Here is a 27,403-nt window from a genome sequence, read left to right as displayed (position 1 = left end):
AATGGAATCTACACACTTGGATGTATTTCAGACCCCCCAGGATATAGCGGCTTTTGTAAAAATGCCGCGCGATTTCGCCCAAAGTGCCGATTTCGCGGGCACTTTGGTAAAAATCGCGGCATTTTTACAGAAGTGCCGTTTTCGCGGCAAACCGCGAAATCGCGAAATCGCGATATCCTGGAGGGTCTGAATAGTGAAGGCAATAATCGAAACAGGCCAGTCCAACCCCAGTCAGGCTTGCGTTCTTGTTGCTGGCAGGAAGGTGAATATGCACTCTGAGCAGCAATTGCTGCTGCTCTTGGGTCAGTCAAAGCCTGGTTGAAGCTTGTGGTTATTATGGTGGGGAGAAGGGTTTACATTACTCTCTGTGTCACATGACATCAAGTACTCAAATGTGGCCGATCCGTAGCTGCTTCCTGTTGTGTTTTTCATGCGAATTGTAACACCGTGAATCCTGACTTGTTAATCCTAAACACTTTGCATTCTGAGAATAATAGTTTTCTCCTTTCCTATCATAATGCAAGGGCACACAAATCCCAGAATACAAAGAACACCTGGTTATAAAAAGCAGACGTTTTGTGATCAATAGCAACCTTTAATTTCAGGTGCTCTGCAGCAGTTTCAAGATCTTTTTTAGAGTTTCTCACAGCTCAAAAGGGTATAATTTGTCATATTCATCCGTTCCCATGGACTTCATTACTTGGTTTTGCTCGTGAAAAATTGTCACTCATAATCGTTGAAATGTCACTCATAATTGCACTGAAATTTAAAAAATGTCACACATAGCAATCTGAAACCTTGGCAGCTATGCATAAATGACAGCACAATGAAGCACCACAGAGCCCCCCCATAGCGCATTGACAGTTCAAAATTACGATCAAAGCATGAAACTAATACTCAGTTACAGAGATAAGGAATAAACAACTTAACTGGCTGCGAAGCAGCGAAGGAAGAGGGATCAAGATGGACGTCCAATCTACCTGTCATGGACACTGCTAAAGGACTAATGTTGGGCAATGCTCATATGGATCGATGGGATTTGTAGTTTGGATATTTGGAAACTGTTTTTTTTCTGATTTAATGCTTTTTCCCTTTTGTTTTGAGAGATATAAGCATTTGTTGAGCTTTTCTGAGCTGCTGTGAGTTTGTATTAATTAAAGAGCGAAGAAAGGAAAAACATAATCTGAATCCTCCGGTCCTGACATAGAATCTATAAATAATGTTTCTTACCAATACATTGTTACCGAAGAACAGTAACTTGTTCTTTCATAATATAGATAACCAGCCGGGATCACATATTTTTGCATTTAAACCAGCTAAATACCAAGATAAAAGGGTTATACTTGGTGGAGTAAAAGGACTGCCAACAGTGTTGGGTTTAAGCCTTGGGCAATCATTCGAACAGTCTGGCTCCTCTGGGGATGTAATATGATTGCAATCGTCCTTGATATGTGATTCAACATTGCATCCAGCCCCATAATGCAAATTATCCCTGGTGTTGCTAATGGTTCGGAAACGATCTGGATCACAGTGCTAAAAGTACACTCTATGGTTCTCATTGCCCAGGTTCCCTCTGTTGTGCCTGTTTTACTCATTAAAGGGATAGCATTGCTGGTGTACAAGAACTATGACCCATATGGTTGCAAGGATACATATGCGAGGTGTTATATAGTCAATCAAGTGCATTCATGGGTGATAAAGGAGCGAAAGAGGGGGTGGTAATGTCCTTAGTCACTGGAGCAGCCCCCAAGCTGTGTTGGCCCCTCAAAACGGTCAGCAGGGGTGAAAATGTTTTTAGTCGTATCCCTCATAGATTTCTCCCAGTGACGTGGCAGGTATGTAATTCAAAGTTTGAGGTTTTCAACCAAAAGGTTGGGGCACAGGACAACATGGATATGGTCATAAGATGAAAAGAAGATTGAGCGCTTTTTTTGCAAATATAATGTCCGATCTAATTCTAGATAGGCAGTTGTGCGCCAACCTTAGGCAATTCATCGCCTTGTTTATTCTTGCATCAGTGTCCTCCATGGTGCCTTGCTTCAATTTGGGGACCTGTACCATATAGATTGACCTGTTGTTTTTCCGATGCTCAATTGATTGTTGAGGATTGAATTTCAAGCAATAGCTGCGCACTGATGGCTGAGGAGCTGGTCCAGGTGTGACGTAAGGATGAAAAGTTGGTCCAGGGAACACTGGATGATGCAGAAGTCTTCTAGGAGAAAACTTCCTCTCTGCTAATGGGTGACCAGCCCACAAAGGTATTATGTTTTGATGGTTTATGGGGAAAGAGTTAGGGGTTGACCTCGGAGTGAGCAATTCCCTGAACAGTTGCGATTTAAACTCATTGAATGTTCATTGCTGTGGGAGGAACTGGTGTTGCTGGTATCAACAGTGGTACATTTGACAGTGCCCCCAATAAATGGAGCGGGTGTCGGAATAGCATCAATTCACGCTCCATCAGCTGAAGGATTAGGATTTGGATCCTTCATGTCATTTGACTGACCATTATTTTTGCACTTGTAGCTACACAAAAGGCTCTGTTTGAGATCCATTACGATAGAGGATAATGACCCAAGTTGAATTAAAAGCTCATTCTTCTTGCTAAGCAACAGTTCGTTATTCACTGCATCTGGCAAAACACTTTGTGTTCCGGGCAAGAAAAGGAGTAATAGGAACTTCCTGTGATGGAACAGGAAGTGGTGGTTCTACACAATCGTCAATTAGTTGTATGGAGTCAAATCGATTGTGGCATGGCATGCTCAGGATCACAGTGATGGTGGGATATAAGGAACACAGGGTCTTGATGGGTTGATCTGCAGTTTGTAGCCTTGGGACTAGAAAGAACAGATTCATGAGCATTTAGGATAACCTGACTTCCAGGGTTTGTTACGCATGGCAACCTAGAATCCTCAGTGAGGGTAGGACCCCTAGCAGTAGTCGGTGTCTTAAACATGTCAGGAATTTTTGGGGATTTGCCTTACCCTTGGTATTACTTGTAGTAAAGAGCAGCTCTACCTCTCCAATTAGGGTGTCAATATCAGTTAGTGTAGTGGATTCGAGTGCTATAGCCTCTGGTGTGGTTGATCCTGGTCTTTTCAGTTTCTTAGCTAGGAGGCCATGATTCACAGTGTCCCCTGCCTTGCGTTTGCCCATAACTGACTTGAACAGCAAGTTAAAATAATGAAAGTGCACTCACAGGAGACTTCTTCAGTGACTTCCACAGTAGACTACCAATAAAAGAGAGGGAGCCCAGCCTATTCCGGGAGATGATGGGCGAAGACGGGCCCGATTTTGGCCCGGTCTCGCCCGGGCATGCCGGGTGCGTCCTGTGCAGCGGGAGCCCCAGCCATTACTTGTAGGCGCTTCCAGGCGCGAATGGAGATGAGTGCTGGGAGTGCCGCGGGCTTCGCTGGGGCCTGTAGCCTGACCTGCCATGCTCTACAAACACCAAAAGACAGTATGGGCGTGCTTTCTGTAGTTTTTTTTACATAAAGCACCACCCCCCCATGATTTAGCCACTGCAGCTCGCTGCCAAGTAGAAGGCTTCATAATTTTGGACCCCAAGCTCTCTATTATCTATCTGTCATTGCAACGTGGCCAACGCCACCCTGCCCCTGCTCAAACCCCTGATCAACTGACAGTAAAGCGTAGATGTGTCAAAAATCTTATGGTCAGTTTATTCACCGAGTTCAGTGTGAATAGGCATGGGTTATTCCATTTGGCTGTCAGCGCAAGACTCTGCCAAAGTGCATCAACAGCATCATTACCCCAAGGAGGGATCTCTCCAGATTGCAGAGATATGTCTGTGTACATTCCATGTACCATTAGTGGCATGGGGCAGCGGGAGGCCCCAATGAATGGCACTATCACGTAATAGGTGTGCCAGGGCAAAAATGAGGGGAGGTACATGGGGCCTTGCCCCCCTTCTAAGTGGCCATGAGGGCCATATCTCTTCACTTGAGTGGACTCTTAACAAGGGTTGTGTATACAAGAGTTTTGTCAACCACATGATATTCAATCAATATATATATATTCAATCAAATCTCATTTGTATAGTGCAGCACTGTCACCCGAAGGGGTACCTGCGCTCCGTTGAAAAGCCAGGTCTAAAGTTTCTTTCTGAAGTCTGCCAGAGAGGGTGCTTTTCGAACATGGAGCTGCAGGTCATTCCGGGTCTTGGCGGCGATGTAAGAGAAGGCGCGTGTCTACCCCCTGCTGTGGCTGCGACGGATGGTTGCAGAAGTTAGTTCTGGCAGTGGAGGGGTCTAGAGGGAGCAAGAGGATAGGTTGAGTGTCTTCTATGTGGGAAATTATGTTGAGGCCATGGTGTCTGACAATGTCTGCGACGGAGGTCATGTAGGTGTTGATCAAGGTGGGGCTGAGGGATGATCCTTGGGGTACACTGCATAAGATGTCCAAGCGTTCAGAAGTGAAGGGGGCAGCTGGATTCTCTGTGTGCATCCTGCAAGGAAGGAGGTGAGCCACTTGAGGGTGTTTTGCTGTATGCCAAGTTATCTGATAGAGCGGTACAAAAGGGGGTGGTGATGGACGGAGCATCTGAACCAATCAAACACTCACACCCAGTCAAAAGATCTGGGTTTAATCCATCACCGTTCTTTAGCCCACTTTGCCACCCCAGTTCTGACATGGCCATATGCAAATCAGTCTGACCCTGTGCCTCATGGGAACAGTCCAGCCCGAACTGCCAAGCCATGCCTTTCCTGGATCGGACTCAAGCTTCCTAGGACCGGTTTCTGGCATTACAGCCGTCTTCCGCCAGGCTTGCTTGAAATCCAGTGGCAAAGTGAGCAAGGGACTCACGTCTGAGCATACCCTGCCAACTTATGGCGAACAAAGCGGTACAAAAGGGGGTGGTGATGGACGGAGCATCTGAACCAATCAAATACTCACACCCAGTCAACAGATCTGGGTTTAATCCATCACCGTTCTTTAGCCCACTTTGCCACCCCAGTTCAGACTGCCACCAGATACCGCAGCCTCCAAGCAATCATAGGCTTATTCTGCAGGACGACACTAATCCAGTTGGTGGGAGAATTCGTCATTATCTTCACCACTAGAGATCCATAATATCAGACAAGTGGGTCTTACAGATAGCCCACGAGGGCTATTCCCTTCTGCCAAATCAGGAACAGCTGATGGAGGATCATTTAAAGTTGCTCCAAGAGAAAGTTATGTCTCTCTTGGCAAAGGGAGCTATAGAAAGAGTCCCAGTTTCAGAAGTAGACAGTGGCTATTATTCCCCCTACTTTCTGATTCCGAAGAAAAGGGGGCTACGGCCCATTTTAGGTCTTCGAACCTTCAAATCTATTCCACCAAAAGGAGAAATTCAAAATGCTCACTCTGGCTCAGGTCTCGTCTGCACTAGACCAAGAAGTCTGGATGGTAGCGTTGGACCTGTAGGACATGTATTTTCATGCCCCATCACGTCGGGCCTCAGGCGTTACTTGTTGTTCAAGGTAGGCTGCAAGCACATTTAAGTGTACTGTGCTCCCCTTCGGCCTTACCAGTGCCCCTCGGGTGTTCACCAAGGTGATACCTCGAGGATTGGCTGTTGAAGGCGTCCTCATCCCAGGCTGTCATCTCCTACCTTCCGACTACGGCGAACCTTTTGCATTCGCTGGTGTTCTCTATAAAAGTGCCTAAGTCACACCTGGCTCCTCCTCAGACGCTCCCTTTCATCTGAGCTGTTCCGGACACAGTGCACTTTCGGGCTCATCCTCCCGGCGATGGAGTCCAGGATATTCAGGCTATGACTCAGATATTTCAGCCTCTATCCTGGATTCCGGTGAGACCAACTCTGAGGCTTTAACATTCAATATCCTGATGGCCGAAGTAACTATTATCACACACAACTTGGAATAAACAATACCAAAGAAGATTTCTACGAATGAACTGTGGGACTCATTAATTCATTACGGACCTTTGTTGCTCCGGATACTGAATATTAAAGTTTTGAATATGTGTAGACTGCTAGCTACATCGTTGGCAACATTGGGTGGTTGTTACCCAATATCCTTTGAGCAATTTTATCTGAAGATATTATGTTTGCTGTATGACTTTTCACCACTTACCATACCCATCCACCCGCTTTTTTGCTTCCTGACTCTAAGGCTGTTGGGCCTCCTGCATCCTTTTGGTAAGCACTCCAGATGGCGTATGCGGGCTCTGCAGTGGGACTTGAAGATCGAAAGGGCACAGCATTGGGGAAATTTCACTGACTACATTCAGATCTCGGAAGGAACTGCAAAAAATATGCAGTGGTGGTTAGCGAACCGCAATTAGGTCAACGGCAGACCTCACTCCCTTCCCCAACCAGATCTCAGTTGTGACAGATGCGTCACCTTGGGAATGGGGCGTCCACCTGGGAGAGGTGAAGATCAGGGGACACTGGTCTCCAGCAGAGAAGGGGCTCACATAAATGTTTTGGAGCTCCAAGCAAATCGACATTGAAGTCTTTCCTTCCCTCTGTCAAGGGGTTATCAGTGCAGGTTTTCACAGACACCACCACCATGTGGTACTGCAACAAGCATGGTGGGGTTGTGTACCCTTTGTCGAGAGGCCCTGCGTCTCTAGACCTAGCTGGAACAGCAGAGTATAACCCTGGTGGTTCAACACCTGGCAGGTTCTCTGAATGCCAGGGCAGACAAACTCCGCCGTCGATGCCCAGCAGATCATGAGTGGCGTCACCAGTTGGAGGTGGTGCAAGGTCTCTTTCAGCAATGGGGAGAACCTTGGCTAGATTTGTTCACTCCGAAGAGAACTCGCAGTGTTAGCAGTACTGCATACTGGAGTTTCCAAGGCGGCTATCGCTCAGTGATGCTTTTCGGCATGAGTGGTACTCAATTAATTAAATTAATTAATTGTGGTTTTCTAAAGCGCTAGAATCTACTCCCAAAGGAGTATCTCTGCGCTGTAGACCGCTGGGGAACCCGTCCTGGCTTTCCCTGTGAGATGGTCCCTACTGGGTATCTCCAAGGTGAAACCAGGCATCCCCGGCGTATGTGGGGGGCCGTTGTGGAGATGAGGCAAGCTAATGCCCAGAGTTGCCGAGTGTGATCCCTGGTTAGAGTAGGCACCGAGGCGAGAATTATCGAGTCCGCTGACCCTGGTCCTCGACCCTGCCGCGTCGGGAATAGAACCGTGGTCCCGGGCCGTTCTCTGCTTCCGGGTCTGCCGCCTCTAACCATTGAGCCACACCACTCCACTCAAGCCTGTTGTACTCATTTACGCCCATACTACTACTGCCCAGGGTTCTGAAGAAGATCAGGAGTGAATGGGCCCAAGTCATTCTTGTGGCTCTGGACTGGGCGAGGAGAGTCTGGTGTCCAGAGTTTGCTGAAAATGAGTATTGATCCTCCGATCAGGCTGCTCCTTTGGGAGGATCTTCTGTCGCAGCAGCAGGGGAGGGTTCTCCATCCGAACCTGTCAACTCTGCGTGTAGATTGAGCGGCTGCAGTTAATAGCTTTTGACCTTTCTCCCAAAGTCTGTAACGTTATTCTGGTGGGCTGGCGGCCCTCCACAAAGACGGTATATGCCTGCCGTTGGCAGAAATTTGTAGTATACTGTACACAAAGGTCTATTGAGCCTCTTTCTGCTTCTCTTTCTACTGTCCTTTTATAAATTCTAACCCTTGCCCAGCAGTGCTCTGCCTTGGGAACTCTTAAGGGCTTCCTTTCTGCTAACGGCTGTTTTGCTCCTCCCAGACCAGCCCCCTCTCTTCAAGTCTCCTATTGTAAATAGGACTGGCTCACTTATTTCCACCCACGCTCTTTGTTTTGCCACAGTGAGACCTTAATTTGGTCTTAACCTATCAGATGTGTGCTCCTTTTGAGGCTTTGCATAATTGTCCCCTCCGGCTGTCAACCATCAAAACCGCCTTCTTAGTGGCGATTACATCTACCCGGAGGGTGAGTGAGTTGCAGGCGTTACCTTGTTTTTCTCCTTATCTTATGTCCTTTCCCAACAAGGTGGTGCTTCGCACCAGGGCATCCTCTTGCCAAAGGTTGTGATGCCATTTCATCTGGGTCAGTCCATCACTTTGCCCACCTTCTTTGCTCCCCGCATCCCTCTAAGGAAAAAGACGTCTCCACCGACTGGACCTAAAAAGAACGTTGTCATTCTACCTTGACTGTACAAAAGAGTTCCGGATGGATGACCAATTCTTGTGGGGTACGTGGGAGCAAAGTAGGGAAGGGCAGTGCAGAAAAAGACCATCTCTTGCAAGGATCGTTCTCTGCATCAAGAGCTGTTCTGCCTGGGCAAAGAAGCAGCCCCCATTCCACCAGGGGAAAGACTACGACCTTGGCTCAGGGTGTCCCAGTCCAAGATATCTGTCAGGCAGCGATGTGGTGCTTCTTTGCACAAGTTCGTAAAACATTACTGCCTTGATGGTCACGGACAGACACTTTGCCCGTTCAGTCCTGCAAGACTTCTTAGTTTAGGATGCCGCCGGGGTGGTATGGCTCGGGTATCTGATTCAAAAGTAAGGAATCTGCAGCTAAAAGTCTCTAACAGTTGGACAAGTTACTTAACTATGGTAACACATTATCTGGTAGAGACTCTAGCTGCAGATTCCTTACAGCCTCACCCATGCCTCCCCGCTTTGCGGACTGATAGTATAGGGCTAGGGTTGTTCCCCTTTTCAGTGCCCTAGTTTTGCACACGACTACATCAGTTACTTCGTGGCTCTGCGCTTCTGGTGTGGAAAAAGTACTTACATCCGCCCGTCTTGGTGGCGCCTATATAGGCACAGCAACGCTATAACCAACACTAATGACACCAGCGTGGCGTGGAGCCGAATGGAACCACCCAACGTCGCGCTCATGGGGTAGTGCTCAGCAAAAGTAGCGAGATCCAGCCTGATGCCTGAGAAATTTTAAGATAAGGAATCTGGAGCTAGATAGTCTCTACCAGATCATGCATTATCGAAGGTAAGTAACTTGTTCTTCAGTCCTTGCATCCTGGCCACATCCCAATTACTGCTGCCAAATCTAGACCTCACAGATATTGTCCTCCAGGAGCTATTCTGGGCAGCACGGTACGGTCGCGTACCCCCCCCTGCCACTGCTCACTTCAGTAGAAGGCCCCAGTCAATGACGCCTGTGCCACCAGGCATCCAGGCCGAAGGGCACAGCTTCTGGGGAGAATAGTTATGGCCCTTGGTGTTCCCAGCACAGCAAGGTCTTTAGGTGGCAAATTGCAGGCATGGCATCCAGAATTACCCAGGATTAAAGAGCCCAGTCTTGGAGCACCGGCCACTGAAAATGCCAAAACTGGGTTGGATGGTGATTGATTGTTGCTGTTGGTTGAGTCTTTTAGTTCTGGGTTTCTGCTCCCCAAACTATTTCTGAGAAAGACTGCAGCTTTTTACTCTCAATACTCAGAGAGGCATTGTGCAAAGGGGGTGTACTTACTTTGCCCAGTTAGTAGAGTTGTATAGTAGAATGGACACTATAAGCAATCCACCTCAACCACCACAGTCGCAGGCCAGTAGCCCTGTCTTCCCTGTGATCTCCGCAAAATGTGGATTGGCACTGAACTCTAAGCATGTAATAATCTTGAAACACTCTCATAGCAATAAATAACTTGCAACAGATTATAATGAAACCAATCCCAAAGTATAGCTAACAATGCATACCAGTTGACCGGACACTAATGAGCAAGTGGTGAGTTTCTAATAAAACCCAACAGGTGCCTAATTTACTACCACATTATTTTCACTGGAAGCAAAAAACCCAGTAAAGAAAAATCACAAAGTAAACCACTTCAATCGAAGATCTCATTCATTTATTAATGGCTACTGTTCAGGTAAGTCCCTCCTGATCTTTGTTCATGTTGAATGTGCATCTAATTTCTTAGAAAATAATCAGTTACCTTATCCCCCTCTCTCCTGCGTTTGGACCAATGCACATAAGTTTGTGAATTATTTTATTTTTTTGGGCGGGGGGTTGTCTTGTCAAATACTACCTTCTTTCCCCACCTTTTCTTCAGGGTTGAGTATCTCTGAGTGTGAGGTCCAACTTTAAGAGGATGAAAAGGCTAATTTTGAAGTGAGATGCTAGGTTGGCTTTAGTGTTGTTCTTACTTTTGGACAGGATATTGTGCATTGCCTGCTAGTGGCACTTAAAGGGTCGGTGCACTACTGAATTAGGAGGGGCTGGTAATAATGACTCTGCTGTTACTTTACTTGTCTCTACAAGTTTGGTGGATGCAGGACACCGCACAGAGGGCAGAGCACGGAGCCCGGAGGCTCGGAGGCTGTCGACCGGCCATAGTTTTGAGTCGGCCTGTGGGCTGCTCGGTTTCAGTTTGCCCGGACCCAGACTTGACTCAGACTTGAACACTCCCCTGGACGCCCCTCCCTTGGGGCACAGACCGGGTCCTCCAGGTTCTGTTTAGCCACGGACTCCGGACCCTTGACAAAATGGGCAGCAGCGGCATTGTGTGCTAGGAGGAAGGAGTCAGCAGGCAAGTGCAAGTGCACCGTATGGTTCTTCAGTGGCTTAAGCAGCTTTCTGGGGGCATGAGAGCGTGGCTTCCCTTAGCGGTAGCTGTGGTGTGTAGTGCCCGGGTGTCTGCGGAGGCGGCACAACTAGGTTGGGTGTGGCATGCGGCACCCCAGTGTGCCCTGTAATGCAGCCCGCTCCTCTTCTCAAGCAATCTTGCCGGCATTCAACCGAACCAGATTTTCAGCATCTCACCCAACGTCTTAACGAACGTAGTTTCCTATCTTTACGTACAACTTTACTGCTCATGGACACTGCCCTGTTGGCCCGGGGGGCCGCACTGTTGACCCACTTGCTACCCGCCACTCACCGAGCCAGTCCACCGCACGTTCAACCTTCATCCCAACTTTCACTTAACTGTCGTTCCCCACCTCGTCTGGTTCCTGATGCCGGGTTTCACTGCTGCCCACGGCTACCGATTACTCTTCATTTAATCTCACGACGCCTGTCAAAAACCTGGAAGCTCGGTTGAAGAGTGGGCAAACCCAACACACGGTTCTTTACCCGCAAATTGCAAACCGCAGACCCCCCCTGCGCTCAGGAATGCGTTCAGGGATGCGTTCAGGGAGAACAGGAGGAGGGGAGAAAAAAAGACAAGAATCCACATGTTGCCTCAATAAAAGAAAAGGATACAGACAAGGATAAGGAGGACCTCTTGGGCCCGCCGCCAAAGACCTCAGGTGTAGTTTTCCCCGAAGGAGCCCCTTGGTGTCCGGCTCATCAACCAAAGAAAGCCAAGAAGTGCGGCAAGACTCGAGAGCCCCAACAGATGTAACTCCAGTAATCACACGTGCCAAGTCAATATCCACAACAAAAATACTCATAAAGTTGGATCCGTAAGCCAAGTGCGAAAGCAGCATTAAAGCAACCCTTAAGGCTCCAACCAGGCACCACTCAGGACCAAAACAGCAGCAAACGTGCACTGATCACGACTTCCTAAAAGTTGTCATCAAACCTGCCACGGAAAAGCAAGGCCATAACGTCCCCAAGCTTCCTACAACAGATCCCCAAAGTGAGGCCCTTTTGAGCTTTTCTAGTGACAGAAGTACCAAAAGCTCTGTGAGCGAGAGGAGAGAATCCCAGGTCATGGGAGGGGAAGCTTTGCATGTTGCAATCAGAGCACTACGAAGCCTTCAAATTCTGTCTTCCTAAGCCCTCCATCCCCCGGAACCCGGTCACAGACAAAAGCCGCAAGTCATTACTACACAAATTCATTATCTCTCACCCTTACCAGAAACTGCCTGTCGGCAGACCCTATTCCAAAATTCACCCGGACCCAGGGGCCACAATGGGTAATACGGAGGTATTCAAAAACACCACATGGACACTAACGTTTTGAGTCCACTTGGTAACTTGCCCACGCCGTCAAGAGTCCAATATCCCGAAGTGCAGGAGTTTGTTAATATTAACACAAATTGCCAGGTCAAGCCAGACTATCTACCTCCTTCACTGGAAGCAGAAGTGGAACCGCAAACAGGCCAGGAACCCTGGCAGCTTAAAATACTAGAGGAATGGCCATTCCAATTAAAAATACAGGAAATTATTTATTTGATGTCACCCCCTCTTCAAAAGGAAAAACAAAGCAAGGCACCTGGCTCCAGAACTGATTCATCTCCAGAACGCCCAACCTACCGGGAACATTATGTTCAATCATCAGCAGAATCAAGCAGTTCATCAACATCTTCAGTTTGGCCGCTCCTTCTAACCTCCATGAACACAATTGGCAAAGCAATGACCTACCACACCGACAAGTTAGATACCCAAGTGTATCTTTTAAATATTTTAGCAATTCATGTCCAGGGGTTTGAACAGAAATTGCAAAGCATCAATGAGATGATTAAGAAGGTGCAGCGAGATCGGAAAACAAAATTTTTAATGTGTCACTGCACCCAAATTATCGACAAACTAGTGGCATTTCCAGCCCTACTGTCAGACCTCTTGGGTACAACCAGAGAAGCCCTCACTAAGTCTGTCCCCGCACACCCCACCCGAGAAAGAAACTGAGGCATTAAGGGACACTGCTTGTTCCCCCCCCCCCCCTCTCCCAGGGGGCATAAAAGCAGCGAATCAGTAACCAACCCAATCCAGACACAGACCAACACACCTTCAACTTCAGCTGCAAGTGTACTTGACAATTCAAAAACCCAGGATTCTCAACCGATTAATCAATGTGAGCAGCCACCAGGAAGACTACTAAAAGAATATAAACCACTCACTAAGCGAGAGACAACGTCTAAGGAAAGCAAGAAAAAGAAAACCATCCCGACCGGAATCTAACTTAATCTACGCCAGGCCAGAACAAGGAAGGAAACAAAGTGAAAAAGATTGAATTCCAAAATCCCCTGATGCAGTGAGTAATAAAGAACTATTGACTCCCTCACCCAATTTGTCTATTACATGCTGTAGTGCAAACCATAATACAAGGGAGCTACCCTCTTCAGAAAATATATACAGCATATTTAAGAATCCTAAAGGGAAAGAGAAATCGCACCCAAAAATTCAAGCTACAGAAAGCACGATACCAACAACTACATCAAGGAGTGCCACGAAAGAATCCAGTACAATCTGCCCATGTGCGAACAACCAGGACAAGCAAAACGCAAGCAAAGTTAGTCACAACCCTGACCTAACTCACAGCTATAGCCACAGAATCGACAAAGTCACCAGTACATGGGTTAAAGAAACTGACATAACACAATACAAGTGTCCTTCTGAACCCACCCCTGAATCTCCTACATTCTGCTTTGGTCGTAAATGCAACGCAAAGGGGTGCAGACAAAGCGCATCAGTGACCCAATGAACTATAACAACAAATTGCAGTTTATCCCTTACTACGTTTCAAGGGGAAACCACGACATTCTTAACAGAAGTGTACTGCTTAAACTCTTTAAAGCCCTTTCTCCCCTGAGTCACATTAACACCAGTGACATAGTTAGTATAGAATTCAAACAGAACCCAAACCTTATGGGTCAAGAAATTACAACAGCTACGTTTGCAGATAACTCCATCATTGAGCAAATCTGGCAGCAGTGGGATCCATTTGCCAAATGGGGCATCGAGCTAAAAAAGATCGCCGCACCCGTTATCCCAACCTGCTACAACGCCAAATCATACAGCGGACATGTTAAAGGGCGCTAAAGGCCCCGACCTGAATAGCCCACTAAGGGGTACAGACTCCATGGCGAGAAAAATTACCATCACCTTTGCCCATCCAGAAGCCGCAAAGCCCTCGGGATTACGGCATTTGAACTCAGCCGGAACGTCCCATTAAATGGCATGAACTAATGCACTCGCAGCCTCAAACTTCCTCCAGGGCTGTAATATCTGCTCTTGAATGTGCATGGCCTAAGCACAAAACTAGGGGATCCTGGTTTCATGGACTTTATAACACAGTACAACATTCTTCTCTTCCAAGAAACATGGCAGTTAAACCCTTCACCAATAGTAGGCTACAAGGAATTTCTAAATTCGTCCAAGAAAGTCACCTAACATGGGAGATCTAAAAGGGGCCTTTCCACTTTCATCTCAACCGATGTTCCATGGCATGCCTCTGCCTTAGATCTAGATTCCACCTGGTTGCTATGTGTCAAACTCAACGCACCGCCTCTCAATAGTTTGCTCATCCTAAATATCTACATCTACCCAGCGCATAAACACAAAAGGTCAAAAACCGAACAATTAATCACATCACTAGGGTCATTAAAGCTTGCGTACCCAGACGCCAATATCATACTGTCAAGGGACTTCAATATGAACCTATTGCAATACAGGAAAAAAGGCACTAAATGACCCCCACAGGCCTGTAATCAACATGATAGCCTTGGTAAGAGATGTGCGGTCTGCCTGGCAGACCTTTCGATGTGTGTGCTTATGTGTGCTTAACGTTCAAAGCTTGACAGACTGCCCCGCGGCATACACAAGGATCTCTCAAAAATCAGCCTCAACTATCGACTTCACATTTACGGACCATGATTTTCTTCATTGTATTACGAACTTTCAAATCCTTGATCGGGCAGAGAGTGACCACCACCTGCAATCTTTCATGCTGTTAAGAAACGTCGCCAAACTTTCCAAAGCGCTGTCTCAAGACATGCAATGCTACAACCTTAAACGCCTTATATGGAAAGAGGACAGTATCGAGGACATCATGAGCACTTGCACCGGCCTTTTGGAGAAATTTAAAGCCAAACCCTTAAGAATAAAAGCCTGGGAGCCCTTCATTCAAGAACTAAATCATACCTATTCTAATCAGGCCAATTGTGGTAAAACAGGAAGACCATCCGGGGCAGCTTGGTTCACCAAAAGTCTTAGGAAACAAAAACAACTAAATAAATGCTTAAGACAGTTACGGACCCGGAGACCCGATCCCCCTCAGGAACTCCTGTTTTTAATCACAAAAGCAAAAAAAGACCAAAAAAGGGACACAAAGGTGGCCAAGAAAGATTATCATAAACAGCTCTGTGCAAAACTCCATTATTCTTGCAAACAAGGAGATTCCAAGCTATTCTGGGTAATCAACAACCAGTTATCAAACAGCAGGAACAGACACCACAACTCGGGCATCATGGAGAACACTTGGAGAGCACATATCGAACTTCTATACAATGAAACTCCAATTCCAGACACCGCGAACCACGGCTCTTACAATAGGACTTGACATCCCTAATTCTGTATTATCTGAATTCTCCCCTCTGATCTCACAAGAGCAAGTGCCAACAATCATTAAAAATGTAAGATCCGAAGGTGCACCAGGGTCTAATGGCCTGCCAAACATCCTGTTTTGGCACAATCCTTCATTTTAGTCTGGTTTTCTCACTCCGCTCTTTTCCCACGCTATAACTTACAGCATGATCCCCGAATCCTGGCGGGGAGTATTCTAAACCCAATACATAAGTCGGGTGCTCGTTCTGATCCATCAAACTATAGGTTGATAGCATTAATCGACGTAGAGGCAAAAATGTATGCATCAAATTTGTTGACAGACTTAAAGAACTGGGTCAGCCAAACAAATCTCATCCCTTATTCGCAAACAGGATTCCGGGCAGAGATGGGCACCCTCAGAACATCTCTGCGGTCACCCTTCTAGCCAACCAAGCCCTTGCAAACTCAAAGCCCCTATATGCATGCTTTATCGACCTTAAAGAGGTCTTCGATAAAGTTTTGAGAGCTAAGCTTTGGACAAAAATGCAAAATTGGGGGACAGCACCCAAACTCTTGGAGGCCATAATTTTTTATTTTTTTATTTTATTTTTAACGCTGACAGTTGCATTCCATATGGTTGGAGAGAGTCGCGCCTCACCCGGGACAGCGCAACCCGCTTTTAACTAGTTACACACAGCCTTTCAGCCCACATCCCGGAGGTCGGGCGGCGTTATGTACAAGTCTTTTCAACTCTTCCCCCGTCTATGGCACATGTCATACATAAAAATTGCCGTCACATTTTCTACAATTATACTAACAAACAACAAACGATGCCATCTTTTCTACGATGTGCTCCATGAACCTGTGGTGCATCCCTATATTTCCTGTTGGCGCCCGCTTGGCTTTAAACCTACAGGAGGCCCTTGACATGATGTCGGCCCCACCTGACAAGACCTATTACAGCCCACTCTATCACACCCCTACTGGGGTCGGAGCATCATCAACATGTGGCCCAGTGGCTCGGCTCTCCTTGCTCCTCCCCTCCTCCTCTGCAGTCGCAGCCAGGCGCCTTTTGTATTGTACGTATAACCCCCAAAAATTCTTAGGCCTGCTTTTCAGCGGTAAAAGGTCACTGTAATTCTCTGTCTGAGTGCAACAGTAGGTCAAGTCCCTGTCCCAGTGCTCTTTCTTAGGGAGAGGTCCCCTCATCCAGCATATAGCCAGCCTCCGTTTAGCTAACAGCGGTCCCATATCCACTAAGCGTCTCTGAGCTTTCGGCAGTCCCTTTGAGTATCCCAGCAGGTCAAGGGCGGGGGATGGGGCTATCTCATCTTCCAATATCTTACCTATAGTATGGAATACTTTGCCCCAATATTGCTGCACCCCCTGCCACTCCCAGGATAAGTGTAAGAACCCTGCGTTACCAACCCCACAGCTGTCGCAAGCCGCATCGTCACGTAGGCCAAATCTGCACATTCTTTCCGGGGTGTGATAAACTCTATTGACAAATTAAAAAAATATCAATCGGTGTCTTCCATTCAGGGAAATATGCCTCGTGTTGGTGCAACAGTAGCTCCACATGTCATCGTCAACTGCTGTCCCCAAGTCACGTTGCCACTCCATACGTGCCTTACTATACCCGGTCGCTCTGCCTGTTCTGGTCATCCTATACAGGGTGGAAACCAGTTTTTTGGGGGAGGTTGTTTTAATCACATGCGTGAGTTCTAACAATTCTGCTGGTTCCAATAAGTCATCACCCAGTTGCTCCCGCCAGGCCCCTCTAACTCGGTAAAATTGGAAGCGCTTTAGTCCAGTGGGCACAGTTTCTGATGTGAGCACGTCAGTGATGGACCTAAGCGCCCCCCCCCCCCCCCCCCTCAAACATGTCACCACCCGTAGTTATGCCTAAGTCGTTCAGGGCAGAGACGACACCCTTTTCAGTACACGGTGAAAGCCAAGCCATCCACTCAATAGGCATCAGTGGGGAATACAGAAGCGCTCCGGTGTAGTATTGCAGCAGAACCTGCCATGCGTGTCTGGGCGAGTTTAATGAATCTAGCAATCCCGTACGCCTGTCAACTGGATCAAATATTATAGCTGGCAATGGTTTAGGAGCCGCGTAGAGCCTCTCAAGCTGAACAAACGGTGCATTCTCCTTGTCATGTATCCAGCTGTGGACATGTGCGCCCTGCGCCACTCGGAAGTATAGTTCAAAGTCCGGAGCTCCCAGACCTCCGAGGTGGTGTGGCAACACCATGACGTTCCACTGCACCCTAGCTTGCTTCCCCACCCATGCTAGCTTTATCATCAAGGACTTAAGGCGACTGAAGAAGCATTTCGGCAAGACCATAGGTATGTTAGTGAATAAATACAGTAATCTAGGCAATACAATCATTTTCATGATAGATATTCTACCTATCAGCGAGAGCGGGAGACCCACCCAAACATTTACATTGTCTTCTAGCCGTGCCATGGCGGTCCCATAGTTCTCTCGCATAACTACTCCTGGGTCCGTGTGTAGCTGTATCCCCAGATATCGCACCAAATCAGTGGTCCACCTCGAGGGATACTCCATCTCAAATTGCTCCGTAGTCGGGGTCAGAGGGAAGGCGATAGATTTATTCCAGTTAACCGTTAACCCAGAGAGAGCCCCAAACCGCACCACCTCTCGCAAGAGTGGCGCCAGGTTTTATTCTGGCTCCCGGACATATAGAAGGGTATCATCCGAGTAGGTCGAGATGATCAAGCGATAATTGGGAAAAATCAGCCCTCGATGACTGTGATACTCCCGCATCGCACAAGCCAGCGGTTCCGCTACCGGCGTGTAGTGTGGGCGACAAGGGGCACCCCTGACGAGTGCCCTCCGAATAGGGATCGGATCCGTTACACGATTCCCAAGGCGCATACGGGCTGTCAGATCTGAGTACAGAGCTGCCATCATCTGTAAGAACCCCTGACCTAGTCCGTCTCGTTAGAACCCTTCTCATAAAAGGCCACTTCACCGAGTCAAAGGCCTTCTCCATATCTAAAAACACAGCTATCGCCTTTCAGTCTTGAGGTGTGCTGGAGAGCTCCAAACACAGTCCTCAAGTTGTATGTAATGTTCCGACCCATCACGAAGCCTGCCTGCTCCGGCGCCACCAACTCCGGGGTAAGCAGGTCCAATCTGGTCGCAAGGACTTTCGTGTAGATTTTGGTGTCCACGTTCAAGAGCGACAGCGGCCTATTGGAGCTGCAATCCTCCGGAGGTTTCTCTGGTTTCGGGATGGCCACAATCAGTGCCCCTCTCATTGAAGCCGGCATCACACCCGCCTCTCTCATATCTGCAAATAATGCAGATAGATGTGGCAGCAGCAAGTCCAGGAATGTCTTCTAAAACCCCACCGTGAGGCCATCCGACCCCGGGGCGCTCCCCGCTCTCATCCCACTCAAGGCCTCGAGTATCTTGTCATGTTCTATTGGGAGCATTAGGAATTCTCTGTGTACCTCTGACAAAAACGGGAGTTTAATGTGTTCCAGGTAGTCCTGGATATCTTCCTCACTGCCTGACCCCCGCGCCTCATAAAGCTCAGAGTAGTAGTCCCTGAATCTAGAGACTATCTCCTCCTCTGCTGTAAGTAGATCCCCCTCCTTCGACTTTATGGCCGTAACCGTTATTTTACGTCTCAGCTGCTTGACTAAGTTGGCCAGTACTGAGCCTGGCTTATCCCGCTCCCCATACACTCTTGCGGTCGCATATTTCCCTAGATGTTTCATTTTTGCGTCTGCCTCCGCCTGATATTCCGCAACCAGCTCCCTGAGCTCTTCTCATGTGTCATCCGAGTCGCTACCTAGCAGTCGCCCCTCACAGTCCGCTACCTGCCGCTCCAGAGTTGACAACCGTTGTCATTACCTCTCCCCTAATGTAAATCTTAAATGCTTCCCAAACCGTAGAGAAACTGTCCACGGACCCTATATTGACTTCAAAATATGTCTATTGCTTCGTGCTCTAAATTGTGTGTCTTGTAGCGAGTAAGGCGGGAATCTCCATGTAAATGGAGGAATTATCCTCTGTAGAGTTGTGAGTCATCAGGACTAGGGAATGGTCGGAGAGGGTTCGGGGGAGTACCTGACAGCTGCGCACTAGGGGAAGAAGTCGCGAGGAGGCCAGCCAATAATCTATGCGTGAGTGTATGTTATGAAAGGCAGATTAGTGCGTGAAACCCCCTTGTCCCAGGAATAAGCTGCGCCACACATCCGTGAGGTCCTCGCTAATTAATAACCCATCCAATTCTCTGGCCACTTGAGCCTGTCTTCTGTCCGGTCCACTTCATCTGTCTAGCTCCGGGCATCTGGTCATATTGAAATCCCCTCCCCATACAACTTGAAGGCCAGGGTAGTCCCGCGCCACCGCAGCCAGTCGCCGGTAGAATTCAGGGCTGTCAAAGTTAGGGCCATATACATTGACCACCAGCATGTCCATCCCCCTGCCCGTGAATTGTGATATGATGTACCGGCCCCCTGGGTCAGCACTCAACATTCTCAAAGTGTATTCCGATTTCGGGTTCACCCAGGTCAGTACACCTCTCGCGTGTGTTGTGAAGCCTGCTGCGTTATTCTGGCCCTTCAGGCCTCTAGCCTGCAACCTTGGGATGTTTTCGGGCAAGTGCGTCTCTTGTAACCGCGCTAAATCTATGTGATGTCTCTGCAAATAGTTCAAAACTTTACGTAGTTTCCTAAAATCATTCAGCCCTCAAACATTCCACGTTATTGCTCTAAGTGCCTCCTTACGATTATCTACCTCCGAGCCGTCAGGCGCCATTTACATAAACCAATGCCACAAACCATAATGGACCACCGTGTTCACTGGTAGCACCCCCAACTAGGTCGCGATACATCCAAATCCCAGGCCAACCCATCCCCCTCCCCCCTCCCAACTAGCTCCCCCCCGCCCCCCTCAGTGTCACCACATGCGGGTGGAGGTTGATTAATTCCGGCGGCCAATGAAACAATACAATCTCAGTGCTTGACACTCGCCTCGTCAGCTCCAGCCTTCAACCATCTGTCCTGTCCACACCAGGGGAGATTCCCAACATAGACAGCTCCTAACCTATCGTTCTCCCTGTTCAGCATTTGCTCCAGTCTCCGCCCCCATAATAACCTAGTACCTGCACTCCTAGTCACTCAGTCCTGATCTTCCAAGCCACCACCGCTGGCACAGTCGGCTATTTCAAGGTCCGGGGTTTTCCTCTGCCCTCTCGCCCAGTCCTTCAGTGCCTTCTGCAACGCTCTCGGGTCCGTAAAGATCTGCGACTGACCGTCTTTGTTGACCTTAAGCTTGCCGGGTAGAGCCTCCCATATTCCAGGCCTTGGTCCCGCAGTTGTTTCTTCATCGGTATAAAGTGTTTCCTTGCCTCCTGAACCCTGGCAGTAAAGTCTGGGTACAGGGAGAGGTTTGAGCCTTCATATGTCAGCGTCTGCTTTTCTCGGACTACTCGTAGGGCCGCATCTCTGTCCCTATAGTTAAGGAACTTTGAGATTATCGGTCGCGGCGGGCCCCTGGTTTTGGTTGCGGCGCCAACGAACGGTGTGCCCTCTCAATGATGAACATGTTGGAGAAGACCTCCGCCCCTATCAAGGTCGTTAGTAGCTGCTCTATGAATGTTTCCATCTTACCATTGTGGGTCGTTTCAGGAAGTCCCACGATGCGCACATTACAGCGCCGAAAACGTGCCTCCAAGTCTTCGGTCTTATCTTGAAGCAGCTGTATCACCCTTCCCAATTGCTTTTGACCAGCGTCGATGGTGGTTTGCGCTTCCTCGACCTCCGTGATCCTCCTCTCCTATATGTCAAGGCGTTCCGCCTGCTTGTCGAGTCGTTCGCCCATTCTGTCCAGTCTGTACGTCATCGCGTCCATCTTGGCCCCCAGCGACGATATACCTTCCTGCAGCCCCTTTTCCATGGACATCAAGAGGCTTTTAATGTCCTGTTCTTGTTCCACCGGGGAGGAGGACCTGCTACCGTCCTCAGTAGCCTTATCTTTTGATTTTGCACTCTTTTGCACAAATGGGAGTTTGGACTGAACGCGGTCCGGTTTCCCCATCCTGCCACCGCTTCTAAGTTCCAGGCTCATACGCGTCCCGCTCTCCGCCAGCTGCTCCGTGCAACTTGGGGCCGCGTGTAGTGCACCAGTCGTCGCCTCCAGGACTGGTCCCGTGCACACTGCAGGTAAATGGCGCAGATCACTAGGTGCTCAGTTGCACTCAAACAGCTCTGCCTAGCTTCACATCCAGGTCCCTCCGCACAGGTGTCTTACCCGGGGGCCTCTGTGTACCGCCACTCCGGATTCGCCTACTGCGTCATGTGACTTCCAATGCAGCGCTCACGTGCGCCCTTCCTGCATCCTCACCCCTATGAAGGACTCCTCAAGAGCGGTCAGCCAGTCATGCTCCGGGATTAGGCCACACTCCTCTCATGCAGGCATCCAGGCTCCAGCCGTAACCAGTCTCTCCCCCGCAGTCTAGTCTCCAGCCGCCGACCCGACGGGCGAGACCCTCGTTCCGCCCTGCTCCGCAAAGGATCTCCGCTTCTCCGGGCCACCAGCGCGCAGGGCCCAGCCACACGCAGGGCGACGCCGCGGGGCAGGTCTCCAAATCTAGGCCGATGCTCCTGAACCCAGCAGCGCTCCGGATTGTCTCCCCTCGAGCCGATTACAGCGCCTATAGTTTCTTGCTGTTGTGCGATCGGAGGAGCTCAGAAGCCTTACTCAGCTCAACCGCTGTGAATTTATGTCCCCATCTGTGTCCGGGCTCAGGATTTTGAAGGATCTTTAGCCAGCTTTACGGAGCTCGAGACTCAAGCGTCCATCTTGGTCTCGAGCAAGCTCTGCCCCCCCCCCCCCCCCCCCCCCCCCCCGGAGGCCATAATTAACCTGTACTCACAAACTTGGGTTCAAATCAGGAAAGGCGACGGGCGTAGTATTACCAACAAGATACCAACTCTCAACGGGCTAAAACAAGGGTGTGTGTTAGCCGCCTGCCTATTTAACATCTACATTGCCGACCTCGACTACCATCTTCGGTCAATTCAATCAGACCCCCCCAAAATTGGGCAACATACTCACACCTTGTCTCCAATATGCGGGCGATATCGGCTTATTAGCACAAACACCAGTAGGCCTGCAGCGACTAATTACCAGTTTAGGAGCCTTTTCGCATCGGTCTTACTATCAACCATCAAAAAAACAAGGTGTTGTGTTTCTCCAAACATTTCAAAATAACGAAAATCTGCAAATTCATTTGGAAACTGGATGAGCAACTCTTGACCCAGGTGGATTCGTATAAATACCTAGGATTTCAAATAGATCGTAACCGCAATTATAATCCACACATCGATTAAGGACATACGAAAGCTAAACCACTGCAGTTCACATTTAAAATACCAAACAATAAGCTCATAGGCTGCTCTACCGGGCACCTGTTAAGTCAGTGCAGCTAAACTTCTATCCTCCATATCACACGGCTCAGAAATTTGGAATCTCAAAGACTCCACAGTTCTAAACACAGTACAATCCACTTTTTTCTAGAGACTGTTTTCAGTCCCAAGAGCCATTTCACAAGCTCAAATCCAACCAGAATATGGCTTTAAAAATCTGATTTCTGTCAGACAAGGTGCACTAGTGAAGTACTATTGGAGGATGAGGGATGCTGACCACAACACTCTAGCCCCTCATTATTGGGTAGACATTGTAAAACAAGCCGGGCTTAACAACTCAATTATTAAAGTTCTAAAGGAATCCCTCTCGGCATTACAGCTGGAGGAGGCCCTGGCTCACCCTCACAATGTACTCCACCTTCAAATCCTAAGCGAACAAAACAATAAAACTGATATCTTTACTAACTTTCAAAGAAACATCATGCATGGACAGTGATTCAAGGATATCAGATGCTGAAACCTCAACCATACTTGTTGGATCACTTTTCTTTGCAGAAAAAGCATTACTTGACGCTGCTGCGGCTAGGGTCGTTCCCAACAAGAGATCTGACTCCAAAATGGAAATATTCCTGGCAATCCAAGGAATGCTGCCTGTGCGGACAAGGGAACGAGTCATTATTGCACCTAATTTGTGTCTTCCCCTTCCTATTACAAATCTGAAAAATGGTCCTTCGGGAAGTCTTAAAGTAGGAACAAATCAGAACTTGCAGAGCCTCAGTCATTCAATGTCTTGGAGGGTCATTGATCCAACTGTCTTGTAGAGCCATAAAATTCCTGAAAATTGCGGTAAAAGAACTGGCCAATAAAAGTGAACTAACTTAAGTTGCCCTAGTATATACAGTCTATACATTTTCCTATTTATTTTTCCTTGACACTATGTCCTAACTTTTTTAACTCAATCAGTGTCAACTGCTCGCAGAACTATCTTCTTGACTTTTCACTTTTTAACCCAAATTTTTAACATGTCCATTTCTTGCATTCTTTTTTTAATGATGGTTTTCCAACTCTTTTATGATTTTTTATGAAATCCAATAAAAGTATATTTGACTGTGCTACTGAGGAGTGAGAACAATCCTCACTATTTTGTTTCTTGCTACGAGAGAAGTGTTCTTTTTTGTTTTAATTCTGCTTATAACTTAAAAATTGCTTTAAAAATCTAACCTTGTTGCCTCATGCATAACGAGGTAAAATTAGAATATGCGACGATCCAATATTTTGGATACCATAAATTAGTTGGTCAGTTAATTTGTTATAGCTCAATTCATCTGCTTGTGTGATCGGATGTAAACTGCACACAAACTTCTAATGGATATCTATTTCTTAGCCTTTTACAGATTGGGAAAAAAACAATCGAAGTGAAAGCTTTTGGAGAACGCCCTGTCACAGGCCTTGCTCTAAAGCCAGAGGTAAGCACACTATTGTTTGGAAGAAAATGTCATGCTTGGACTACTTTGCAAAACCATTTAAAATTAAATTGCACCCATGAATATTTCTTCGTTACTGTACAACACTCATAACCTCCTGTCAATCTGATTAGTTTTCTTCCGAGGCAACTTCTCTGACTTGAGAACTGGAAGACCCTAAAAGGCTATTGCTCCGTGTGCCATCTCTATTTTCGTTTGCTCCTCTCATGTATTATGTGGCACAAATAAAGTACCAAAGCGGTACAAAAGGGGGTGGTGATGGACGGAGCATCTGAACCAATCAAACACTCACACCCAGTCAAAAGATCTGGGTTTAATCCATCACCGTTCTTTAGCCTACTCTGCCACCCCAGTTCAGACATGGCCATATGCAAATCAGTCTGACCCTGTGCCTCATGGGAACAGTCCAGCCCGAACTGCCAAGCCATGCCTTCCCTGGACCGGAAACAAGCTTCCTAGGACCGGTTTCTGAGCATACCCTGCCAAACGTATGGCGAACAAAGCGGTACAAAAGGGGGTAGTGATGGACGGAGCATCTGAACCAATCAAACACTCACACCCAGTCAAAAGATCTGGGTTTAATCCATCACCGTTCTTAAGCTCACTCTGCCACCCCAGTTCAGACATGGCCATATGCAAATCAGTCTGACCCTACAAATAAAGTACCAGCACCTGACAGTGATGTCACCTCTGGGACAACAAGCTTATATTTTCCATGTGCAAAGGAGTGTGTGGAGAACGACAGACACTTTGGTACATATTGCCATTTACTAGTCGACAAAGAATTTAAAGAACTGACAAGTACTAATAGTTTGGATCGTAAAATTTCAAATCAGCCTGTTGCAACCTGGTCCACATTATAAATATTAAAGCAATAGGTTGCAAATTCACACTACTATTGGAGTAGGGTGTGCAAAATTAGCTTTTGCGCAATTACGCAAAATTTCGGCAAAATTGCAGGAAATGCAAATGTCATTTTATGCTATGTTTCCATAAAATGTGTCTTAATGTCAATTTTGGTGCAATAATACAAAAACAGAGAACAGCTGCTTACCTTCTGTTCGTGGTAAATTGGTGGAATTTTGCATAAGAAATGAGAAATTGCTGAAATTAAGCACATTTGGCTGGCGTAATTCTTTTACCCCCTATGTGTATAGATTGGAGGCCTTCACAGGGATGGTGGTTCGCAGACTACGAAGACTGTGATTGCTGTTAAATGCAGCCCATATTCCTCGTCACTTTCTCAAGTTTGCATTGACAGAGGACCCTGGCTCTTAATTCACAAGGCTCTGCTGCAAAGCTGAACTAAATACAGGACCGAGTTGAATGGTGTGCTTTGCACAGACTTCTAACCCAAGGCCTGTAGCTGTAAATTCTGGCTCATATCTTTGTTAAATTCTGGCTCATATCTTTGTTAAATTCTGGCTCATGTCCTTGTTAAATTCTGGCTCATGCCCTTGTTAAATTCTGGCTCATGTCCTTGTTAAATTCTGGCTCATGTCCTTGTTAAATTCTGGCTCATGTCCTTGTTAAATTCTGGCTCATGTCCTTGTTAAATTCTGGCTCATGTCCTTGTTAAATTCTAGCTCATATCTTTGTTAAATTCTGGCTCATGTCCTTGTTAAATTCTGGCTCATATCTTTGTTAAATTCTGGCTCATGTCCTTATTAAATTCTGGCTCATATCTTTGTTAAATTCTGGCTCATGTCCTTGTTAAATTCTGGCTCATGTCCTTGTTAAATTCTGGCTTAAGCTCATGTCATTGTTCAATTCTGGCTCATGTCATTGTTCAATTTTGGCTCTTCTATCCATGTTAATCGTACTCTGAGACACACAACTCCTTTAATTCATTTCAAGATACTGGATAACTGATATTTTATCATTTTAGTTGCTTTTTGGGATGTTTCATTTTTTAACAAAATGAGCCTTGCTTTTCAATGTTAAGGCCTGGGAGAGAATTAATATGCTGAGTCCTTAAGGCTTACTGGACAACCAGACTTCAGAAGCTATGAGAGAGCAAGATAACACGATCAGGATATCATGTTTTTTTACTTCGATGGCTTACCGTGACCCAATTCTATGTTGGTGTGTCTGAATCAGTGTATCAAACATCTGTGCCCCAGTATTCAAGTCAGGATGTAAATCCATGGGGTTGTTTATCCAGGTTATCATTTCCTTGCTTCTAAAAAATAATTAAGGTCAGCTATAGTGACGTTCTACGTGAAAAAAGTTTTTACATGATCCATTAACTCACTCTTCTTCCACATTGTGAGCCTCTAGCTTTAAATGTTAAAATGCTTCTTAGACACAGTGCCTCAAGCTTCACCTCCAAGCCTTGCAGGCACCGACGGAAGAGACCCATACTGATATAGCAGGTTTGCGGCTGTATGTCTGGATTAACAAATGCAAATATAAAACACTAGCAAAATAGTTTCTGCCGGGCCTTTCATGTTTTTCAAGGGTTCCTTTTAATTACATTTCTCTATATTTTTTTGTTTGAAATATTTCTGCAATAGACTCTTCATTACACCTCTCTGTTGAAATCACATTTTAGAACCTTTAATCCATCTCTATACGTTACATATATACACAACCGTACATATCAAACAGTACTTTTTATATGTGAATATGTATATACATAATCAGCTTTGTGCCATGCTCCATTTGTCCATTAGTTTGTCCCCACTGCCACCTTCAAGTCCCTATTTCAGCAGAGCTTTAAAGTTGAGTAGACTATTGACATGTAAAAATGTCCAAGGCTAACATGCAATCATATTTCTTGCATAGGATGAAGTTCATAGAGCTGAATCATGCAGTGGCAATCTTGATGTTCTTGGGAACAGTGCAACTGTGTCTTCCACCACTGTCTTTCCTGGAGCCTTCAAAGAGAATTCCAATCTGTCCACAATGCCATTCTTTGGACAGTCACAACAAGCTTTAGAAGATAAAGGTAAGATGCGACTCTGGTAGCATAAGAACTTGCAGTTGTGCCGTAGGTAAGATCTGAAGGAGACCATTAGTTATGAATTCCTCACCGTAGAATTTCCCCCAGGCGTCAGACTGGATCTTGAGAATTTTTCTTCTGCAGTACCCCTGCATGTCGGTAGGTGGCGTTGTTTGCCATTGATGATGTGGTTGCCAGAATGACGTCACAGTATCTACTTAGACACCCCCCCTGTTTGCAGACGTCCGTTCTTTCTTTCACCGCGCCAGCTAGCTCAGATCCGGAGACAGCAGTACCTTGAGTCATTTTTTGACTCTTTTAATGACTATTGTCGACTTCTTTTTTTCAAGTCTTTTAACTCCTGGTGCACAGGGATGTCATCTCGGCGGACTGG

At 47.0% G+C, this 27,403-nt stretch overlaps 1 protein-coding gene across 1 annotated transcript in view; it reads left to right on the top strand.

The window, feature by feature from the left end:
* The window catches only part of BUB1 (BUB1 mitotic checkpoint serine/threonine kinase), an 851,273-nt gene that overhangs the window by 233,866 nt on the left and 590,004 nt on the right, over positions 1 to 27,403 (top strand). The window contains exons 15-16 of the mRNA XM_078648762.1: positions 23,966 to 24,047; positions 26,853 to 27,015. Of these exons, the coding sequence (XP_078504888.1) occupies positions 23,966 to 24,047; positions 26,853 to 27,015 (245 nt within the window). The remainder of the gene's footprint in view (positions 1 to 23,965; positions 24,048 to 26,852; positions 27,016 to 27,403) is intronic.

This window comes from Lissotriton helveticus, chromosome 6, assembly GCF_964261635.1.
Source record: "Lissotriton helveticus chromosome 6, aLisHel1.1, whole genome shotgun sequence".
Taxonomy (NCBI): Eukaryota; Metazoa; Chordata; class Amphibia; order Caudata; family Salamandridae; genus Lissotriton; species Lissotriton helveticus.
The sequence above is the reverse complement of the archived record's forward strand: the minus strand, read 5'-3'. Positions and strand labels throughout refer to the sequence as shown.